Below are 18,217 nucleotides of genomic sequence, written 5' to 3'. Positions count from 1 at the left end.
AGCAAGGGGGGAATTCATTTCAAATGCTCTATGAATAAGCATCTTTTTTCTTGGAAAAACAGAAATTGCCCTGCTGTGTTTATCACAAAATCTACATTTTCATTTCTATAAAATTATCTTATTAAATCAAATCATTGATTGAAAAATTACATTGAATATGAGTAATCTTTTATTAAATCTAATCCATAGAGATATTTTAGATTTTACTGAATATCATTTCATCAAATATTAAAAATTCATTTTTAAATTAAACATCAATCAAATACTTTACACAATAATTTTCTGTGATCCTGATCTTGCACATGTTTTATTAATGAAGATTTATTCATTGAGCAGTGTAAAGCCTCTCCAACAGAGACAATGACTAATTCCTTCTGCATGAATCATCATCCTCCCTTTGTTATTGGTTGCTAGGTGACTATACCATTAGAATTGATGACACAATGATTATCTCACTAAAATTGAATACTTCAAACATTTAGAGAAGGCCACAAAAGTTATCTCCTCTTTTATCTGCTCAGATTATTAACAATTTTATGATCAGGAGTTATCTTTCTTGCATAATTGAGGAGCACAGGAAGGAAACTGTAACTTTGTCAATATCTTTGTTCAAATCTCTCAGTTTGTGTTCCTATAGTCAAATTTATTTTGTCTTTGATCATTACCTTAATTACCTGTTATCAAACATTACCAAAAAGTCTAAAAGAAAGCCTGCACAATTGAATTTAAAATTAAACATTAGACTTTCACAAGTCCACTTGCTTAACACCTTGTTGCATTGCTTGAAATTTTAAAGCACTACTTAAAGTTTATCTTAATTAATAATTTAAATTCGTAGAGACCACTAAGATTATCAAACCTGTATAAATATCTTCATAAATGTCAACTCACCTGTCATCATCTAGGAGTCCGCTGCTTTTCTGCATGCATTCCTTGACCGCCTGCATCCCCTCCCTGAATCTCTGCTGTAGGCGGCGGGCGTAGAGGGACGCCCCACCCTCACTCAGGTACCCACTGGTCATGTCCTCCATCTTGGCCTGGTTATTTTTTAGAATGTCGCCATCAGACATGTATCCGGACATATAGTCATAAGTGTCATAATCGGAGCTGTAATCCGTATCGAATCCACTGTTTTGTCCACTGGAGGGCACTTTCCGAATTGGTCCGGAGTAGAATTTCCCGTGATCAATTAATGGACGATTGACTCCCAATCTGCTGGTACTCGCAAAGTAAGCTGTGGTTGGTGTCGCATATCCTGGATTGTGATAGTTTAGAACTGGGAGTTTGTTAGCTGGGGATCCATACCCCCGTAGCAATCCGGATGAACCGTAGGACATTGCCCGAGTGATCGGTGCCATTGGCTTGATATCCAACTTTTCACCTTCATCATCGACAAAAGTTGTTGTTTTCTCAGAAAATGTTGTCTCTTTCACTGTAACACTACCGTCTTTAGAATCTTTGGTCACTTTTTCTGTCCTTACTTCCGTATCAAAAGTTGTTTCCACTTTTTCGCCGTGACGCGGTTGCACGATGGCCACATTATTAGCGGTTTTGTTCAATTGCGAGTGTAACACTTTTAATCCTAGATGTGGTGAATTGGTAGCACTTTTCTCTGATCCAGAAAACTCGTCACCACTAGAGGGTTTATAAATAACACTTTCACTCGAAGAATGACTTTGCCCACTTTTCCCACTATTACTGGACGACGAAGGGGTAGAATCACTATTATGTCCAGAAGCCGAAGTTGAAGCACTGTTACTATCTATGCTCTGATTACTATTGTCCCGGGGAACACTTCGTGGAGGGGGCTCCGTTTTTGGCAGGGGCGGAGGAAGAGCCCTGTTCAGCACCGTGTGGTTAGTCTGTGCATTCCCATCTGACTTTGTTAAGACATTTGAGGGGGTGGCTACCGAACAGGTAGGCTTGACAACATTAATTGTCTGAGAGGAAGCAGAGATAACATGATTCGACTCTGCAGCAGCACTGTTACCACTGTTTTGCCTGTTGTGCTGCAAATTATTGTGGAGACCTGTTTCATGGTGGTTTGGATGTTGTGTGCTGTTGGAGCTAAACGGGGTTGGCAGTCTAGTATTGTTCAGTGGCAGCTGACTGGGTTTTGAACTGTGACCTTCACCTACTCGCTCTAACCTTCCATCTGTGTACTCGACTTCCGTGTATCTCGACTTCTCCTGATGTTGCATTCTGGGATCCAGTGTCTTTGAATGGGAGTGATGGTCCCTTGATTTTGATTGGTCTGAGTGTTCCTTGCTCTGATGTAAGCCGTGCTGTGAATGGCTGTTGTTGTGAGATGATGAAGATGGCAGTGTTGAACACCCAGGGATTTGAGAGTGATGATTTTGCATAGATCTTGCTGATGGAATATTGCTGGAAGGGGTAGATGGTAATGGCACATTGTATTTTTGAGCACTTCCCGATGAATTTGAGTCTCTTGATCTGCTCCTCTCATCTTTGCTACTCTTCAAGTCCTCCCGACTACTTTTCATTGACTTGCTACCAGAGGAGGATGGTTTTGGAATGCTACTTGAGGGAGTTGGAATACCACTTGATGGAGCAGAAGATGGTGATTTGGACTTTCCTCCTGAGGAAGACGATGTCTTTGGAATTAAACTCCCAATCTTGGAACTCTTCTGACCGGCTTTGTCATGTTTGTCACTTTTAGCACTGCTTTTCTTGTTACTCGTGGGTAACGTTGACGAATGGGACGATGGAGTGGGAGAAGGTGACCCCCTATGTTTGGCTGACACATCTTCAGCAGTAAGAATGCTCCCACCCTTATCCCTCCCCCCAAATCCCCCTTTACTGAGGGACTTGGTTTTGGGAGGGAGCTTGGGGCTCCCAGAGTCATTTGAGGGTGTGCTGCTACCACATGTTCCAGGGTCAGTGGAACTCGAGCTGCGCGCACTCGCGGACGACTGCCGGTCGCTCGCCCGCGAGTCCCGGTCACTGCTCGAACATGTACTTCCTGTGCTAGTTGTGCTCTGTTTAGAGGCACTCTTTGGGAGACTACTCTTAGTCTTCGACTTGTCCTTGGAATTGAAGAATTTGAATTTGTCTAACATAGAGTTTTTGTTGGTGGTTACCGCCCCTTTCTGGGAGGTGCTTTTGCCCGAGGCGGAGGAACTTGTGGAGGTGGTGCTTCCAGTGCTGACCACTCGACCTCCACCACCTGACTTGTCACCAGAGCGGGGGTGTGCCAAACTTCGACCCCCGGGGATCGGTATTCCTGAGGTAGCTGAGGATCCTGGGGAGGTTGCCCGTTGTGAAGCCGAGGGCGCTGGGTTGTTATTGACGTTGTTTTTGGCACTTATAAAAGATGAACCTGTGAAAAGTAAAAATACTTCCTTGTTAAAATCATATAGTTTGTACAAAAAAATATCTCATGTAAGAATCTTAATTATATTAAGAAAATTTACATTTCTGAAGAAAAAAAATATCATAAAAAATATCTTATTTTTTCCTATTAATGCTGCAGTATATTCAATGATTAGTAAACAAAAAATTTGAATTAAAGAGAACAGATGCTGAACAGTATAACTACTAGCAGCTCTACAGAAAATATTGATCAGTAGAGTTATTCCCCTTTGCACAATGAAATTACCACCTGAATGATCTGACAGATCATCATCATCAGAACTGAAAAATATATCATCCTCCAGGTCCTCAATATCCTCTAATGCCTCCAAGTCATCCATCACATCAATATTATTTTTTTTTAAATTCTCCTCAAAAGCAAACTTAAAACACACACAATAATTAATCCCTCAAGGAAACAACACTGCAAGGTTTCCAACAAAGTTGTGTGGCTAATTAGACCACTGTATGTCAGTCTGTCCCTGCAGTCACGCTCTCCTCACTCTGAAGGTCAGAAAATCATATTGCCAAGTACTCTAGTGCCTTAATTTTTTTTTTCAAGCAGCACTTGGTATGTATATATAAATATAAATGTTGTTGAACTCTTTCCTCATTTGTCATGCGCCATGTCGCTGCGGTTTTGAATATTAAGCTTTTGATATTTATAGTTTATGCATATAATTAATGAAATAGTTTCTGTAGAGCTATTAATTAACTCCAGGAACTGACAGACAGCATACAATTGACAAAGTGTACCTATAGACACATAAATAAGTACTAGAAAAAAAATATTGGTATAATATATGCCTCTGGAAGCAAAATATTGAGCATATATTTTTTCCCTGTTTTGAAAATCATACATCAATGTTCCTTAAATGCCTGGTACTTAGTGCTTTATCAGACATAAACACCATATCCACAAGTATTTAACAACAAAAACCCATAAAACATATCTAACCTTTAGAAGCAATACCATAAATAGCACATTACTAAGAAAAAAATCAAAATAACAAACAAGGTAAGGTATTTCTTCACTAAAAAGGTTATAATCATATTGCAATATTACCTGGCTGGGGCAAGCGTGAAGGCATCCTTAATTTATAGCCATAAAAAAAAGAGCTCACAAAGATGCAATTCGCAAGATATTGCGAACAAAAATTTTTAAAGTTCAGTCCTTTCAGACACTTCAATTACGGCCTTTGGTCTTCCAAGTCTCGGCAATAGCAGCCACCCCCATATACATATGTAAACTACCCTCGTCCAAAAGAGACAGATCTTATACAGAAAACCCTCTGACACATCATTTAACAATGGGCACATTTAAGCATATTTCACAGTAACTCGATAATACCTTTGGACACTTGATATTCTATCAGGGGTCTTGCTTTTTAACACAGCAGTGCAAAAGGTTGAATTTTTTTTCTTTCTTAGAGCCATTTTTTTGTATCAATCTGCATATTAATAAAAAAAAAGTTGTGTGGTTGACAATTTGCAATTTCTCAGGAGCCTGATAAAAGTGGGAGGTCTGATTGTTTTTTTATATTTAACCACTTCCCATAGATTATCTATATACTTTTTCCCTTCAATGTCTAGACTTCATAATTTCTGGTCAATTGAAGAACAGCAGGGGTATAATGGCCCTGTTCCTTTCTTCAAGAAACCTTTTCAATAGATACTATTTTCATCATTCATGATTGTCTTCTTTCTCTCAGTTCAAGCTTCGATAAAATCAAGAGAAAAAAAATAAAACCTCGGAAACATTGACTCAACACAGTTACTCATGCAAAAACCACAACAAAGGGAGACTCTTTACAAAACATAGATAATGATAAAAACACCAAATTTGCACCTTCGCAGAGTTCATAAAGCTTGACTGCCTCGGGTCAATCATAGCTACGCATTTATTCACTCGTAAATTGTCAATACGTTACGTACCGTACTAATTGGTCCTTTGCTCTAGAGAGCTAAGATTTCCTATTTATACCAAAATACCTCTTTATATAAATGTTAAAATATATATCATTACTGAGAATTATATACTTATACTTTCCTGCACTTTAAAAAAATTGACACGCTTCCAAATTTCTTTTCAAATACATACATCCGATCGGTTTTTCCCACACAAATTATTGGAATACATATAAAAGAAAAACTTACGATCTACTCGCTGCCCTTACAGACAGATGTTAAATGCAAGTATAATTTCCGACACAAAGATGTCAAATATAATTGTTTGAGAGCCTCTTTAGATCATTCTTTCAGAAAAAAGGTTTCATCAATCGTATAGGTATGGGAAATTTCTTCAATCTATGAGCAGCTGTCTTTTAAAAAGACTCGACTCCATTTCCACAATATGACAACTTAAACTACATAATAAGGTTACAGGTGATCATCAATTAGTCCTATATATAAGAATCTGAAGCCCAGGCCTGATACCTGTATACTGCTATGTGTGGTAATACCCTCATAATTAGGCAAGAAGTGATGTTCTGGGCTGGTGTCAAAATGTTATACTGTGATGAGAACCCCTTATATCTCATAGTAAATATATACATACACTGATAGTAGCTTGTTGTTACATAAAACATCCCACCTTTTGACAGGTACCAGGGATTAGCCTGGAATTATTACTACACGAGGACACCTTATACTCATTCTAATAGTTCAAGGTAAAGATTGAAATAGTCTCACTGTTCTAGTTTAGATTTTCAAATCTTTAATATTTGCTTGAATCTAAGATTTAATAATCAAATTAAGCTATCATTTGTATCAAACTTTTAAAAAAATCTTGATTTTCTTTCTTACATATTCTACAATCGTGTTCAAATAAAAGGTGTATTAATGTCCTTAACATTTGCATGACATTGCATTCTAGAACAAAATAACTCACTTATGTTTTAACTAAGAATCCAATGTTAACGACACATTCCTATGACCTCGTTAGATTTCACTTTAAGGTCATATGCACCAAGAAAAACACAATAAATGGAGATAGCAGGAGAGAGCCTAATGCATCATCTAACATCCACAGGTCATTCTGCTGAAGTGTAAAATTGAGAAATGCTCTGACACATGGAGACATTAAACGGCTACGAGGATTATATATGGAGCCAGTCAGGGGGAAATGAGTACACTACAATCTGCATTTCGCAGAAAAATAAAAATTATTAAATGGTGCTTACTATTCGAGGAATGATTTTACGAAATGTTTAATCAGAGAGGCGGCATCTCCTATCTTAATAGGTAATAATAGGTTTCGATTGAAAAAGGAAACAATTTCGATTTATTACAAGGAGGGAAATATCACGATAAGCAATTAAAATAGACAAATTCATTTGATGTTCAGAAAAATCTTCAATTGTTACATAAATGCAAGAGCGTGGCATATATTTCCGTAAATATTTTGGAAACGTTTGCACCCATTGATTAATTTGGACAGATGGCTGGTTTTTACATTTAAGTGCAGGATGACATGTCATAGACACCCCCTTTCCTTTCTTATTCCTGGTGCCTCCTTAGTCATTCTGAGAGTGCATCCGTACTCATTTTCCTGAACCAGAAAGATTACATATTTATTTCAATTTTCAATGTCTCCAAGATTCAGTCATCCTTAAAAAATAATTTGTTGATTTGTATTGATGGATGTTGAATTAACTACACGAAAGTCCATTTAAACTTTATCTCATATTATGCAAACTATATTTTCAGGGTTGGACATTTTTGTTTTGAAGAACTAATCGTATCAAAGTTACAATCGTTTCAATAAGGAAATAATGGTCTTAATTTTCATAATTTCATCAAAGATAAAAATAGCTCTACAGTATTATATGACATACTGTGGGATACAGGGCGCTGAAGGGTCTCATTACACCTATTAACAAACTGAGCCTCATTAATCATTTCTGACTGATATTCCTTTCACAGATCTTCATAAATATCATTAATACCCAATAATATATATCGCAACTGATAAAGATTGAAGATCAAAATTTGACACAGGATTTATGCAGGTATGCAAACACAATCGGGGGATTACACTGCCAGACAGAGAACTTTTTTTTGGAGGTAACCGAACAATTTTCCTGTCAAGACACAAAGTCTGACAAAATCTCCGTAACCTTAGAATCCTGAGACACGTCTTCTCACCCTGGGAACTTACTTGTTGGGGGGGGGGGGGGAGAATTGTTTTTTTGCAAGAAAGGATACATTTATAGTATCCACACTGATCATTATAATGACATATATTTCAATATCATGGCATTATTTATTATTTACAAAAAAATACAAGCATCATCTAGTTTACTTGCAAAAAACAACTCAGATTATTTTAAAAAACTTACCAAAATATGGAGAATACACATACTGCACTTCAGAATTTATCCAAGACATGGTACAAATAATGTTTGCCTAGATATTATTTATATTTTATGTACATGCATTCAAAACAAAAGTATACACTAGTAGTACAGTTATTTCAGTGGAAGTATATATGCCAAAATCATTTTTCTTTTTAATACCAAAGTACAGTTGATTAGATAGTATTGCTTGATCTCTTTTCTATGCTTGTTGTAAGAAAAGCATATGACCCGATTCATTCACAAAAAGCAGAGGGTTACTACGCATAGTAAATTTTCCTTGGAATTACACAAACAAAGTTCAGGCACAAGGCAAATCACATTTAAACACAAAGTTCTTCTTAATTCAATAAATTTTCACTTTTTCCATTGTTTTAGTTTAAATGGTTTTGAAGGATGTTCCACTATTCCAGTTTTTAAGTCTTTTAATAAACTGTCGTCACCTTGTCTAAACATTTTTCTGTGTAAGGCAAAGCAAGGAAGCAAGAATTTTAAAACACTTTGGTCCCAAATCCTATTCAATAATACTCCGACGAATTCAAGCTTTGATCGACATATTTTGTAATGATTAAGGATATGATATAACTCTTGAAATGACCACCTGGCTGTATATATACACAAAATCTCTAACAACATCCAATTCTATCAAGGGTAAAAAAACTTTGACCAACTTTACAATTAAAACGCGAAAAGAAAACTGAAACTGTAGCTACTAGAAAATGAAACCTAAGCATTTCATTATACCTTCTCAAACAAGCTACTCATTTAGGTGTTCAAATGGTTATAGATTAACTGCCGAGATAAAAAAAAACAGTTTTCTTACCACTCTTCAACTTGGTAAGCAACTAAAATCCCTGCAATTTGTCGCCAAATCAAATACATTTAGGCATGCATTGCTGCATTAAGAAACAAAGGCTTTGCCTATCAATCCCTTGTACATACACAATGCTTTGTTGTAAGACAGGAATCAAATCTAAAGATGCAAGATTAGATGGCTATCAACAGATTTAGGGAGATCTTTTTAAAACCGGCATAATGATTTCTGCAAACACACGAGCTGTATAAGCTACAAAGTCTCTGACTCAGCTATTTGTTCCTTCTAAAGATGTGAATTATTTGTGTCAACATCCTGCCCGTGGATGTGGCATCTTTATGAGGAAATTCACCACTGTATTTATTACCAGTATCTTATTTACCTTCATTAAAAGCAAAGAAGATCGTAAGTCTGAATTATAAACATGGATAAGTTACCTCCCTTTACATAACTGTAACCACGTAAAAAAAGATTAATTTGGTCCTTTTAAGCTGTTAAGTTCTCATTAAAAATTCAACAAACTTTATTACATCTTCGTGCCTCAATAACATTTAAAGTGCACACAATGCAAATTTGTCAACAGCGTGAATTTCCGAGCACTTGAGAGATAAATTACCTAAGAATATAATAACCTTCTTTTACCTGACAGTGCAAACATTTGAAATGCCATTCCTGTAACTTTTTCCTCGTTTACTCTGTCATAGGAAAAAAACAATCAACATTCCATTTCACAAAAAAAAATTCTCCATAACTGGGTTGAATTGATCCTTCTTTAAACACTGGGTGACAATTTTTCCCTCAAGAGAAAGGAGAGTCATCAAAGGGGTAGGGTAATTCACACAGAAATCCTTCACCCATCACCCTCCTTAATCCATCCAACAAATATTGCACCTCAAAATTCACTCTTTGCAATAAGTCTTGACTGAGTGTCTAAGTTTCGTAATTATCTTGTCTCGATTGAAGCACGAATGAAGCTTTAACGATATAAGGTTAGTTGGCGATTATCTAGTCCAAAAACATATCAAATCTCATGGAAAAATTTTCATGTCTTGCTCTTTTCTTGACCTCCTTTCAAATGGAATTAAAATTCAGCTTTAGCATATATCCAACCATGGTCAGTTTGATAAAGTAAGGGTATATATACATAAATGGTCTAAACATTTCCAAAGAAGAAACCCCATGATAAAAAGAAAAAAGCAAATTAACTCTGGCTTCTAGCAGATAAGGGATGTCTTTTGGTCCTTTGATGTTTGATAACAGGTAGAAAATAAGCCTGGCTACCTGCTCAGGTGCAAAGTTGTTAATATCTACATAGGTAAACAAGCAGGTGCAATTAAGCCAGCAAAAGAAAGATTAAAATCTTCTGTTGCCAAAGCTATTAAAACTTTCATCCACGGATCATTATCAGGTGTAATGAAAACCTCACAGCTGTTTTTGACCTTTGGCTTTTGACATGAATATACAGCCAGGTGTTGCTATAAAGTTACCCTGACCCTTTTTGCAATGTACCCCTCAAGGCCAAGTCTCTGTTTTGATTTCCAAAACCTGCTCTGTAGGCAAATTTTCTATCATATTTCATTTTTTTTTAGTACCTATTAAATATAAGATTCAAGTTATTATACCTAAAAAATTTAAATTTTCCGCAAAACTATTTGCCCTAAAATTTCAAAAGACTTTGAACTATATAAAAACTATAAAAAATTTAACTTTTAATTTAATGATGCCTTAAAGCCTTATGAAATTTTGTGGGTGGGTATTCGAGTCCATACGATAGCATGTGTATATAATTTTACGCCAGCCTTGCTGATATGAAATAATGCAGTGAGTCTATATATGAAATGTAAACAACACCATTGAGTCGTTACTCACCATACATCCCTATATAATGCACTCAGTCCCCCATCATAAAGTCCTTCATTTAAACTCACTTACCACGCAACACACACACACTACATTATAAGCCAAACAGTTTATTTGACTTATATGTAATGATCATGTAATCTTAATGGCAAATTAAATAAACTTTGTCAGGATTCCCATACCTATTACCTGGGGTGGATTAACTGATAAAGTGGATAAAGATAATCAACACGGCCAGGGGGCGACACTAAAAAGGGAAAAAGATTATAACACCTTTAGATGACCCGTGACAAACCCATGCCTTCGTTTATATATATATATATCAAAGTTATGGCTAATTTTAGTAGCATGTATTTTAGTATGCATAAGATACTAGTATAAATTTCCTGCAGCAATGAGGAAATCTGTTGAGAATATTTCTGAATAAGTAAATATTTACAGTTTTTCCTGCATACAATCAGCTGTTGATACATGCGGACCTTAAGGACTTGACTTCAATGTTCACTACTCCACCCTTTTTAATGATACATTAATCACTTAGTACACTTTATCCAGGCACAATAATATGATCAGATCACTATACACTTATATGTTTAAAACTATTATCGGCTAGCTTAAGGTACCAAATAATAGTTGTAGCTAGTGCAACCTTCAATCTATACAGTTTATGCTGGGTTTTTTAATGCGGCACAACTCTCCTTTCATTATTTAGTAGTTGCATGCATGGGGATAAATGGACCATGGATGACAAGCCAGAAAAATTGACTTGTAGAGCTGCTTTGCTAAACAAAAATAAAAAGGCTAAATGGTCCTATTACATTCTCCCACCCTATCACTGTATGAAGGGGGAGGAGGGGATGCTGTCAAGATGGATTAACTGAAGGAAGAAAGATGTCTTCCAAAAAAAATAAGTTATCTAATTTCTAAGCTGGTGACAAACTGAATTTGACAAATGATTTCCATGGAATGATCATCCTAATTGCCAGAACATTTCAATCTGTGGGGCCCTAACACTGCAGCAGCTCTTTCTTGGTTCATATGGAGCCTCTAATCACCCCATACTGCTAGCGGATCTTAGTTGTCTGTATTTAGAAGAATTAGCAGGAAAATGCTAGCATAAACATCTGTGTATCTGTCGTTAATGCCTTCCTTTCACTGGCCCAGCAGGATAGGGACCATGATACCACAATCTAGACTTACAAAAAAAGATTGCCCCTTCCCGGATTCCATGTTTTTGTAGTAATTCTAGGTCAGTCTAACCCAAGAAGCTTAACCTAAATAGATCTGTCTTACTTACCAATGTATTTTAGCATTATTTTCCTTCGAATTCAATTCATAAATAAACATTTTTCCATTGCCTTTCCGTAATCAAAAATAAGAAAAGTCTCATATTCACAGTCAAATCAGAACCGCTCTGAAGAATGAAACTATAGAAAATCCTGTCTCAAGTTGACCTTTTCGGTATGGAATATATACATACATTGTATATAATTATATAATAATACATATAAACAAAACATTTTCCCATCTATAGCATCTAGTTATTTCCAGTATCACTCAACGTTTAATCATAGGGAAGAATATACTCTGTGCAAATTAGGGTCATTAAAATATTTAGCGTAATTTGACTATAAACATTTAACAAACAAAAAATGACAGTTGATATCCCAGATCATTTCTATGATAACAAGGTTCGCAGAAGTTCAAAGTGTGTACACTGATCTATAAAACCACTTACAAGGTCTGTATCTGATTAAAGGGAAAAAACGGTAACTCTCTAAATTTACTAAAATTTACTAATACCCCTCCCCCCCCAAAAAAAGTCTGTACCAGCTAATTTCTTACCTTCCAAAATTAAATGACCACCAATAAAGCTCAGTTTCGCAAAACTGAAATGTCTTTTACAGAATTTTTAATAGGTTTCCTATTTACTAACACTCATATAGACACGTACACCTGGTAAGTTCACTGAATTAAGGCACACACACACACTAGCTGAACTTCTACCCTTGGTGGTTTATTTGAGGGAGACATTTAACATCAAAATGACCAAACCTTCATTATGTTTATACTATCAACACAGCCACAAGTCTATTATAAGGCTGCCCACCCTCCCTGCAATGCCACGGCCTACCCCCACACGATCATCAACGCTGCGTAAACAAATACATTACAGATTATTTGTCCACCGTTGACCATTAGAGTACCATACAGCTCTCTACAACAAAGGCGCAGGGTACTTGATACTTCATACGGCCCTGCATTATAAAGCCATTAAACTGCTGATATATTTATCTACATATATATATTTATCTACATTGGTATCGACATTAATTCTCTAACATGATCGATTCTGTCTTCTAAGACATAGAGTCTTGGTCACAATTTCACTTTGAGATATGTTGAGATGTTCCAATTCTAGTGTTCCTTTACATTGATAAAATGTTTGACTTTCTATTCCCATTATTCAATGCCTTACAATCTTACAAACAGTTGACAAAGTAATGAAAACTGTTATCTTTATCTTTTTATCTCTTGAATAGTATTTAGAGAGTAATTAAAGAGAACAAAGCTAAGTAACTCCTCTCTCTCTCTCTCTCTCTCTCTCTCTCTCTCTCTCTCTCTCTCTCTCTCTCTCTCTGTATGAGAGTAAATTGATAAATGAATACTTGCCCTTGTTTTGTCAAAAGCCAAAAACAAAAGTTTACACACACAAAATCCACAGAAATCAAATTTCACAATAATCCTGATACATCAATTCAAGGAAAGCTCAAACTACTTCCATAAATCACTGTTCGAATTGTGTTGTTTGAAACCAATCACAGAAGAATCAACACCGTTAAATATATTGATCTCAAGTGATTTTTTAAGCAGACAGTTCCATTTTTCCAAAAGTTTATCACACAATTCATCTATTCCTTTGTATGGCTAGAGAGCATGTGATCAAATATCGGTTTTGGACTGGGATCAATCAAGTGCACCCCAAATCTTTCACCTCCTCAGAGAGAGCGCCTGTTCAGTAAATCGAACAAACCCATCACCTCGTCATAGCAGGTACATCTTTATATACACACAATAGGAATTCCAACAAGAAGGGGGAGAGAGAAAAGAAATCTATTCAAAGGCATAAAAGGCAAAAATCTTCTTTTGTGTCTATAATGGAGGGAGAAAAATCTACTGATATTGTATTCCTTGTGAACAAAAGGAAATTTTGACTTTTTTTGTCCATTTAAGCGTTATATAAATAATGGCAGTACGTAATTATCTCCGGGTGTTGAATGTTGGTATATAGCAAAGTCTCCGATCACCATGATCGAAGAGTCCATTAAATAGAGGTGTTGACACCCCTGTTGTGTGACAAGAAATTCCTCAATGTTTTGTGACAAGAGATTCCTTAATTCAAGTCAACAGAGCAGAGATTTCTTAACTCAAGTTTTAACCGCCCCCCCCCCCCCCCCCCCCCCCCCCCCCTCAACTTACTCTCTTTATCTCTATATATACACCGGCAGATTTATTGGCAATTGCCAACAAATTTAAAAATAACGATTCTTCTAAAATCGGTAAATTACAATTAAAGATCACCTTCAATCTCATTAAACAGTCTTCAGCATATGATTTTTATTCTGGTTAATTGGAAATGAGTATAGCTCTAGCTGCTTCACACTTCAATGAAAGCGCGATTACATCATTCACTTTTTTTTCTGGTATCTTCATTTGTTAATGTTCGTTGAGACACATATAATGTCAGGGGGCATTATTCTGTGCAATGATAAGCTTTTACAACATCATAAAACTGTACTGTTTGATTTCTGAGTAATATCCTTTTATCAAGGGGACAGAGCTCTTGTCATGCAATAAAAACAAATTAAATCAAAGTGCATCCAAGTAAACAAGCAAAGTTTTTCTTCAATCATTGTTTCGTTTTTTTTTTCTTAATAGGAATAGTTTGTTTACCTCTTCTGCAAGCTAATTGCTTAAAGTTTGCTTTCTCTATTCAAATACAGCTGAAGCAATATTGAGTCGTTTGCATCAGAGAAAAGGTCTTATTAATGAATTTCATGCTCGTGCATAAACGTGTTGTGCCTCCATTGAAGAGAACTAAAAGTGTTTTCTGACTTAACTTCTTACTTAAAATCCAACTGGTCAAATAGGGAGAAAAATACTGGTAAATTCTTATTCAAATCAGAATATCATTTAATCAGATACAAGACCATGTTCATACCTATAAATATCAATCATTTCTCCCTTGTAGATATTAAACCAATTAAAGCACTTATCATATCTTGAGTTTTAAATTGAAAGAAACAAAACTATGACTCATATCAAATATGACACCTTCATAAAGCATACATGTATTTGTGTGAACTGAACTGAACTGTCCAAGCTTAGATCATTATTCTCAAGGAGAAATAACTCTTGCAAAGATGTTGTTTGTTTAATTGCCCCTTTGATCTGTTTTGCAGGAATTATACAAAATCTTCTATGAATATATATGTACTTTGTCACACCTCATTATTAATTTTCAAAATAAACATTTAAAAAATAGAATCCTTGCATTTTTCCTGATTTTAATCATTTTGGGGATATTGTCACAACTATCAACACCATGCATAACAGGATGTTTGTCTAGACTTCAAAACAAAACAAAACAAAAAAGCAAAGTTTCATCTGTTAACCTATTTTATGATATTTGTGCAGTTCCTGATATCAATTCAATTATCAAGAGCAATATAAAAAAATAAACAACTTGTGATTTGGTCAGTTGATTAGCTCAAATTTGAAACAATCTAGATTGTTTTTAAAACGATGATATTAAGTGATAAAAAAATTTACCAGTTCCTGATATGTCTACATCTGAACAACTCTGAATAACATCCAAAAAACTTGAAATCATATAAAACTTTCTGCAAGTTTATATTGCTAAACTTTCGTAGATTTAATCCACCAACAACTTGAAATCAAATAGAAATTTGTGCAAGTTCATTTTGCCAAACTTTCAAACCTTTCGTTACAACATTCCTTGATTGTCACTTGAACATGACTTGAATTTACCTGAGGTGACGTTGTTGTTCTGTTGGTTGAGTTGAGCTTTGTTTCTATCACTGGAAGTGGGAGTTGAGCGACTGCTACGTGAGTTGTTGAGATTGGAATTACTGTGAGATCCACCGTCTTTGCAGGAAGGGTTTGTTATCGTTGGACATTTGCTTCCCTTGTTGAACGGAGATGGTAACCTACAAAAAAGATTCAGACTATAAATGACCATTCAAAAACAATGTTGGGAATCAGTCTCCACAATCTACAACCAAAAATAGATCAAGCTGGCCTGAGTTTCCCAAACGATTAGAAAGAAAATTTCTTTGAATGTAAACTATGGAAAAGAATACATTGTTGCAACATTCTGCACACAAAGAATATAATGAATGCTCTTATTAATTCTCAATTTATCATTTTCAATATAAAAATATGACCTTGTAGTATTCTATTATTACATTCAAATAGAGTTACGACAATAAAAGCCCAATAAAACTGTTAATTATCATTAAAGCCAGTTTCTGTCCTGTAATTAAATGTCTCATTATTATATAGTTGTGAAATGAAACGCATTATCAAATTCAAGGACAAAATCATAATTTTTAAGCTTTGCAAAAAACTTGATTGTAAATAGAATCTATTTAGGAAATTGGCTGAAAAAAAAATGCTGTAATTTTGAAGTACAGTATTAATATATATACGGAAGATAACACACAATAACCAGTTATTTCAAGGTCAGTAAACTGTTATATACCAGCTCGTGTCAACAAAATCAGACCTTGATCCTGGAAATGGTTTAGGCAAAGGTCACTAGCAGACACGTACAACACAGGAAGATAGGGGAGCCTAGCGCGGAAGAGCGAGACAGAAACTGATTGACAGTCTGCGCATATCCAGGAAATTTCAACATTCAGGAAGTTCACTGAACACAATTCACGACTTGTCATGTCCATAGCATCTCCATGATAACTTAGTGCAGGAATGGAAAAAGAAGTGTAGTGTCCCTGCTCAAAATTTTTTTTTTCTCTTCTGGATTCAAAGCAAGCACTCTCTCAGCTCTCTACTCATTGAGATGGCTTATGTTACGAATGCAATTACACACACTATCTCTTTTCTTTGGCTTTTTTGTAAACAAAAGGGTCTCTTTAGGAAACATTGCTTCTCACTCCACCTGCTTCTGTTGTTTCCTGTTCTAGTTACACAATAAACATTTTTACCCTGGCTGTCTTCTGAAACCACTTACTGCTTCAAGCAAGAAAATCGTTCTAATGAAACAAGAGTTTCCAACACTTGTAAGAGTTTTCGATCAAACAAAAATCAAAAAGTCCTACAACTTGTTCAGAAATCTATTAAAACAGGCGGTTATGAGCAATACGAACCCAGAAAAAATTAAAAAGCGTGATTTATCCATTTTTCTTACCTCAACAGTCTTGCTTCAAACAAGCCACAGAAGTGAACAAGCTGACACGAGACGTCAGTTGGAAGGGAAAGTTGGTTCAAAACAGACACAACAACCAAAAGGTGTTTGGCCCCAATCTTTCATAAGATCATTTCCTTGTATCTTGCAAATCAGATATGCCTGCTAGTAAGGTCAGTAATATTTCTCTGATGCTGGTCAAATCAACTGAATCACACACACTTTCTCATATTAGCAATAGCTCATATACTGAGTCACTAAGTGTTATAACATTCAATGGCAAACATGATGATCCTTAGCACTGTCTTGTTTTAAGAGCACATTAAAATTTATACAGTACAGGCAACAGAGATTTTCCAAGACAAAGAAATTACTGGATGGAATTCAATGATCACTGGGTCAGAAACCGTCTGCCATAAAACTCAATGGAATAACACTCTCTGGGGTGAAAAACAGAGAAAAAGATGGGGACACAACCAAGAGGCTGCAAGTGAATTAATTTTTGGTCATTAATGAGTACCGACAGTGACAGAGGGGAATTCCTTCTCTATGGATTCAGAGAGCTTTGATTGACACAGCCATTAGTAGTACAATTTGCAGCAGGACATAGGTTAAAGAATTAATCAGGAAACCAATTAAATATTAATTCATGAATCAGAGACGCACAGCGGGGTGGAGGATTTATGGGGACCTCCTCTACTATTGTCCAAGGGACTTATGATGCTCTGGGGTCAGGCGAGATGACCTTCAGACAGGTGACCGATTATTTCCACTACTTGACCACAGCTAAATCTGGTTGAAGTCCATTTTTGAATGTTACAAACATAAAGCCTGACCTTGGGAATATCCTCTTGTTATGATGAAGTTTCAAAAAGCAATATCTAATATCTATATCACATTATCACATATTGAAATGTTTTACAATTTCAAAAATCAAGTAATGTCAGAGCCTGCTTCAAGTCAACTTTTGCATACATTCATCAGTACTCATTTCATGACAAATTGATAAATAAATTATTATAAGAAAAACTCTGAAAATGAAATTAAGTATTTTCTATATTGTTACACAATAGCATTGCACTGCTATTGTTAGCAATTATGCTACAAAGTCAAAACAAAACATTTCTAAAATTTCAACTAACCTGGATAGAGATTCGCCTCCATTGAGCTGGGGTGTGTTTCTGCCCTGCTGTGAGAGTTGGTGGTTGTCAGGAGTGCTCTCCCCTGGCTGGGCCTTCGCTTGCGCGTGTTCCTGGCCCTGTCGAAGTTTCGCCTTCTGCTGCTGCTGGTAGCGAGACAAACTATAGAACAGTCCTAATATGGATTTTAAATTCCCGTCCTTGATATCTGCAAATGTGAGAGGATTCC

At 35.8% G+C, this 18,217-nt stretch overlaps 1 protein-coding gene across 19 annotated transcripts in view; it reads right to left on the bottom strand.

The window, feature by feature from the left end:
* LOC105334383 (neuron navigator 3) overlaps positions 1-18,217 on the bottom strand; it is a 157,743-nt gene that overhangs the window by 49,971 nt on the left and 89,555 nt on the right. For 14 of the 19 annotated variants that reach the window (XM_066071828.1, XM_066071819.1, XM_066071820.1 and 11 more), the window contains exons 5-7: positions 17,992-18,196; positions 15,454-15,632; positions 892-3,340 (exon numbers count right to left, since the gene is read on the bottom strand). In XM_066071828.1, the coding sequence (XP_065927900.1) occupies positions 892-3,340; positions 15,454-15,632; positions 17,992-18,196 (2,833 nt within the window). Of the gene's footprint in view, positions 1-891; positions 3,341-3,622; positions 3,843-4,438; positions 4,479-7,712; positions 7,777-9,183; positions 9,327-11,698; positions 11,730-15,453; positions 15,633-17,991; positions 18,197-18,217 lie in introns of those variants that run through there. The other 5 variants (XM_066071838.1, XM_066071836.1, XM_066071835.1 and 2 more) reach the window with 5 other exon arrangements.

The sequence above is a fragment of the Magallana gigas genome, chromosome 9 (genome assembly GCF_963853765.1).
Source record: "Magallana gigas chromosome 9, xbMagGiga1.1, whole genome shotgun sequence".
In the NCBI taxonomy this organism is placed as follows: domain Eukaryota; kingdom Metazoa; phylum Mollusca; class Bivalvia; order Ostreida; family Ostreidae; genus Magallana; species Magallana gigas.
The sequence above is the reverse complement of the archived record's forward strand: the minus strand, read 5'-3'. Positions and strand labels throughout refer to the sequence as shown.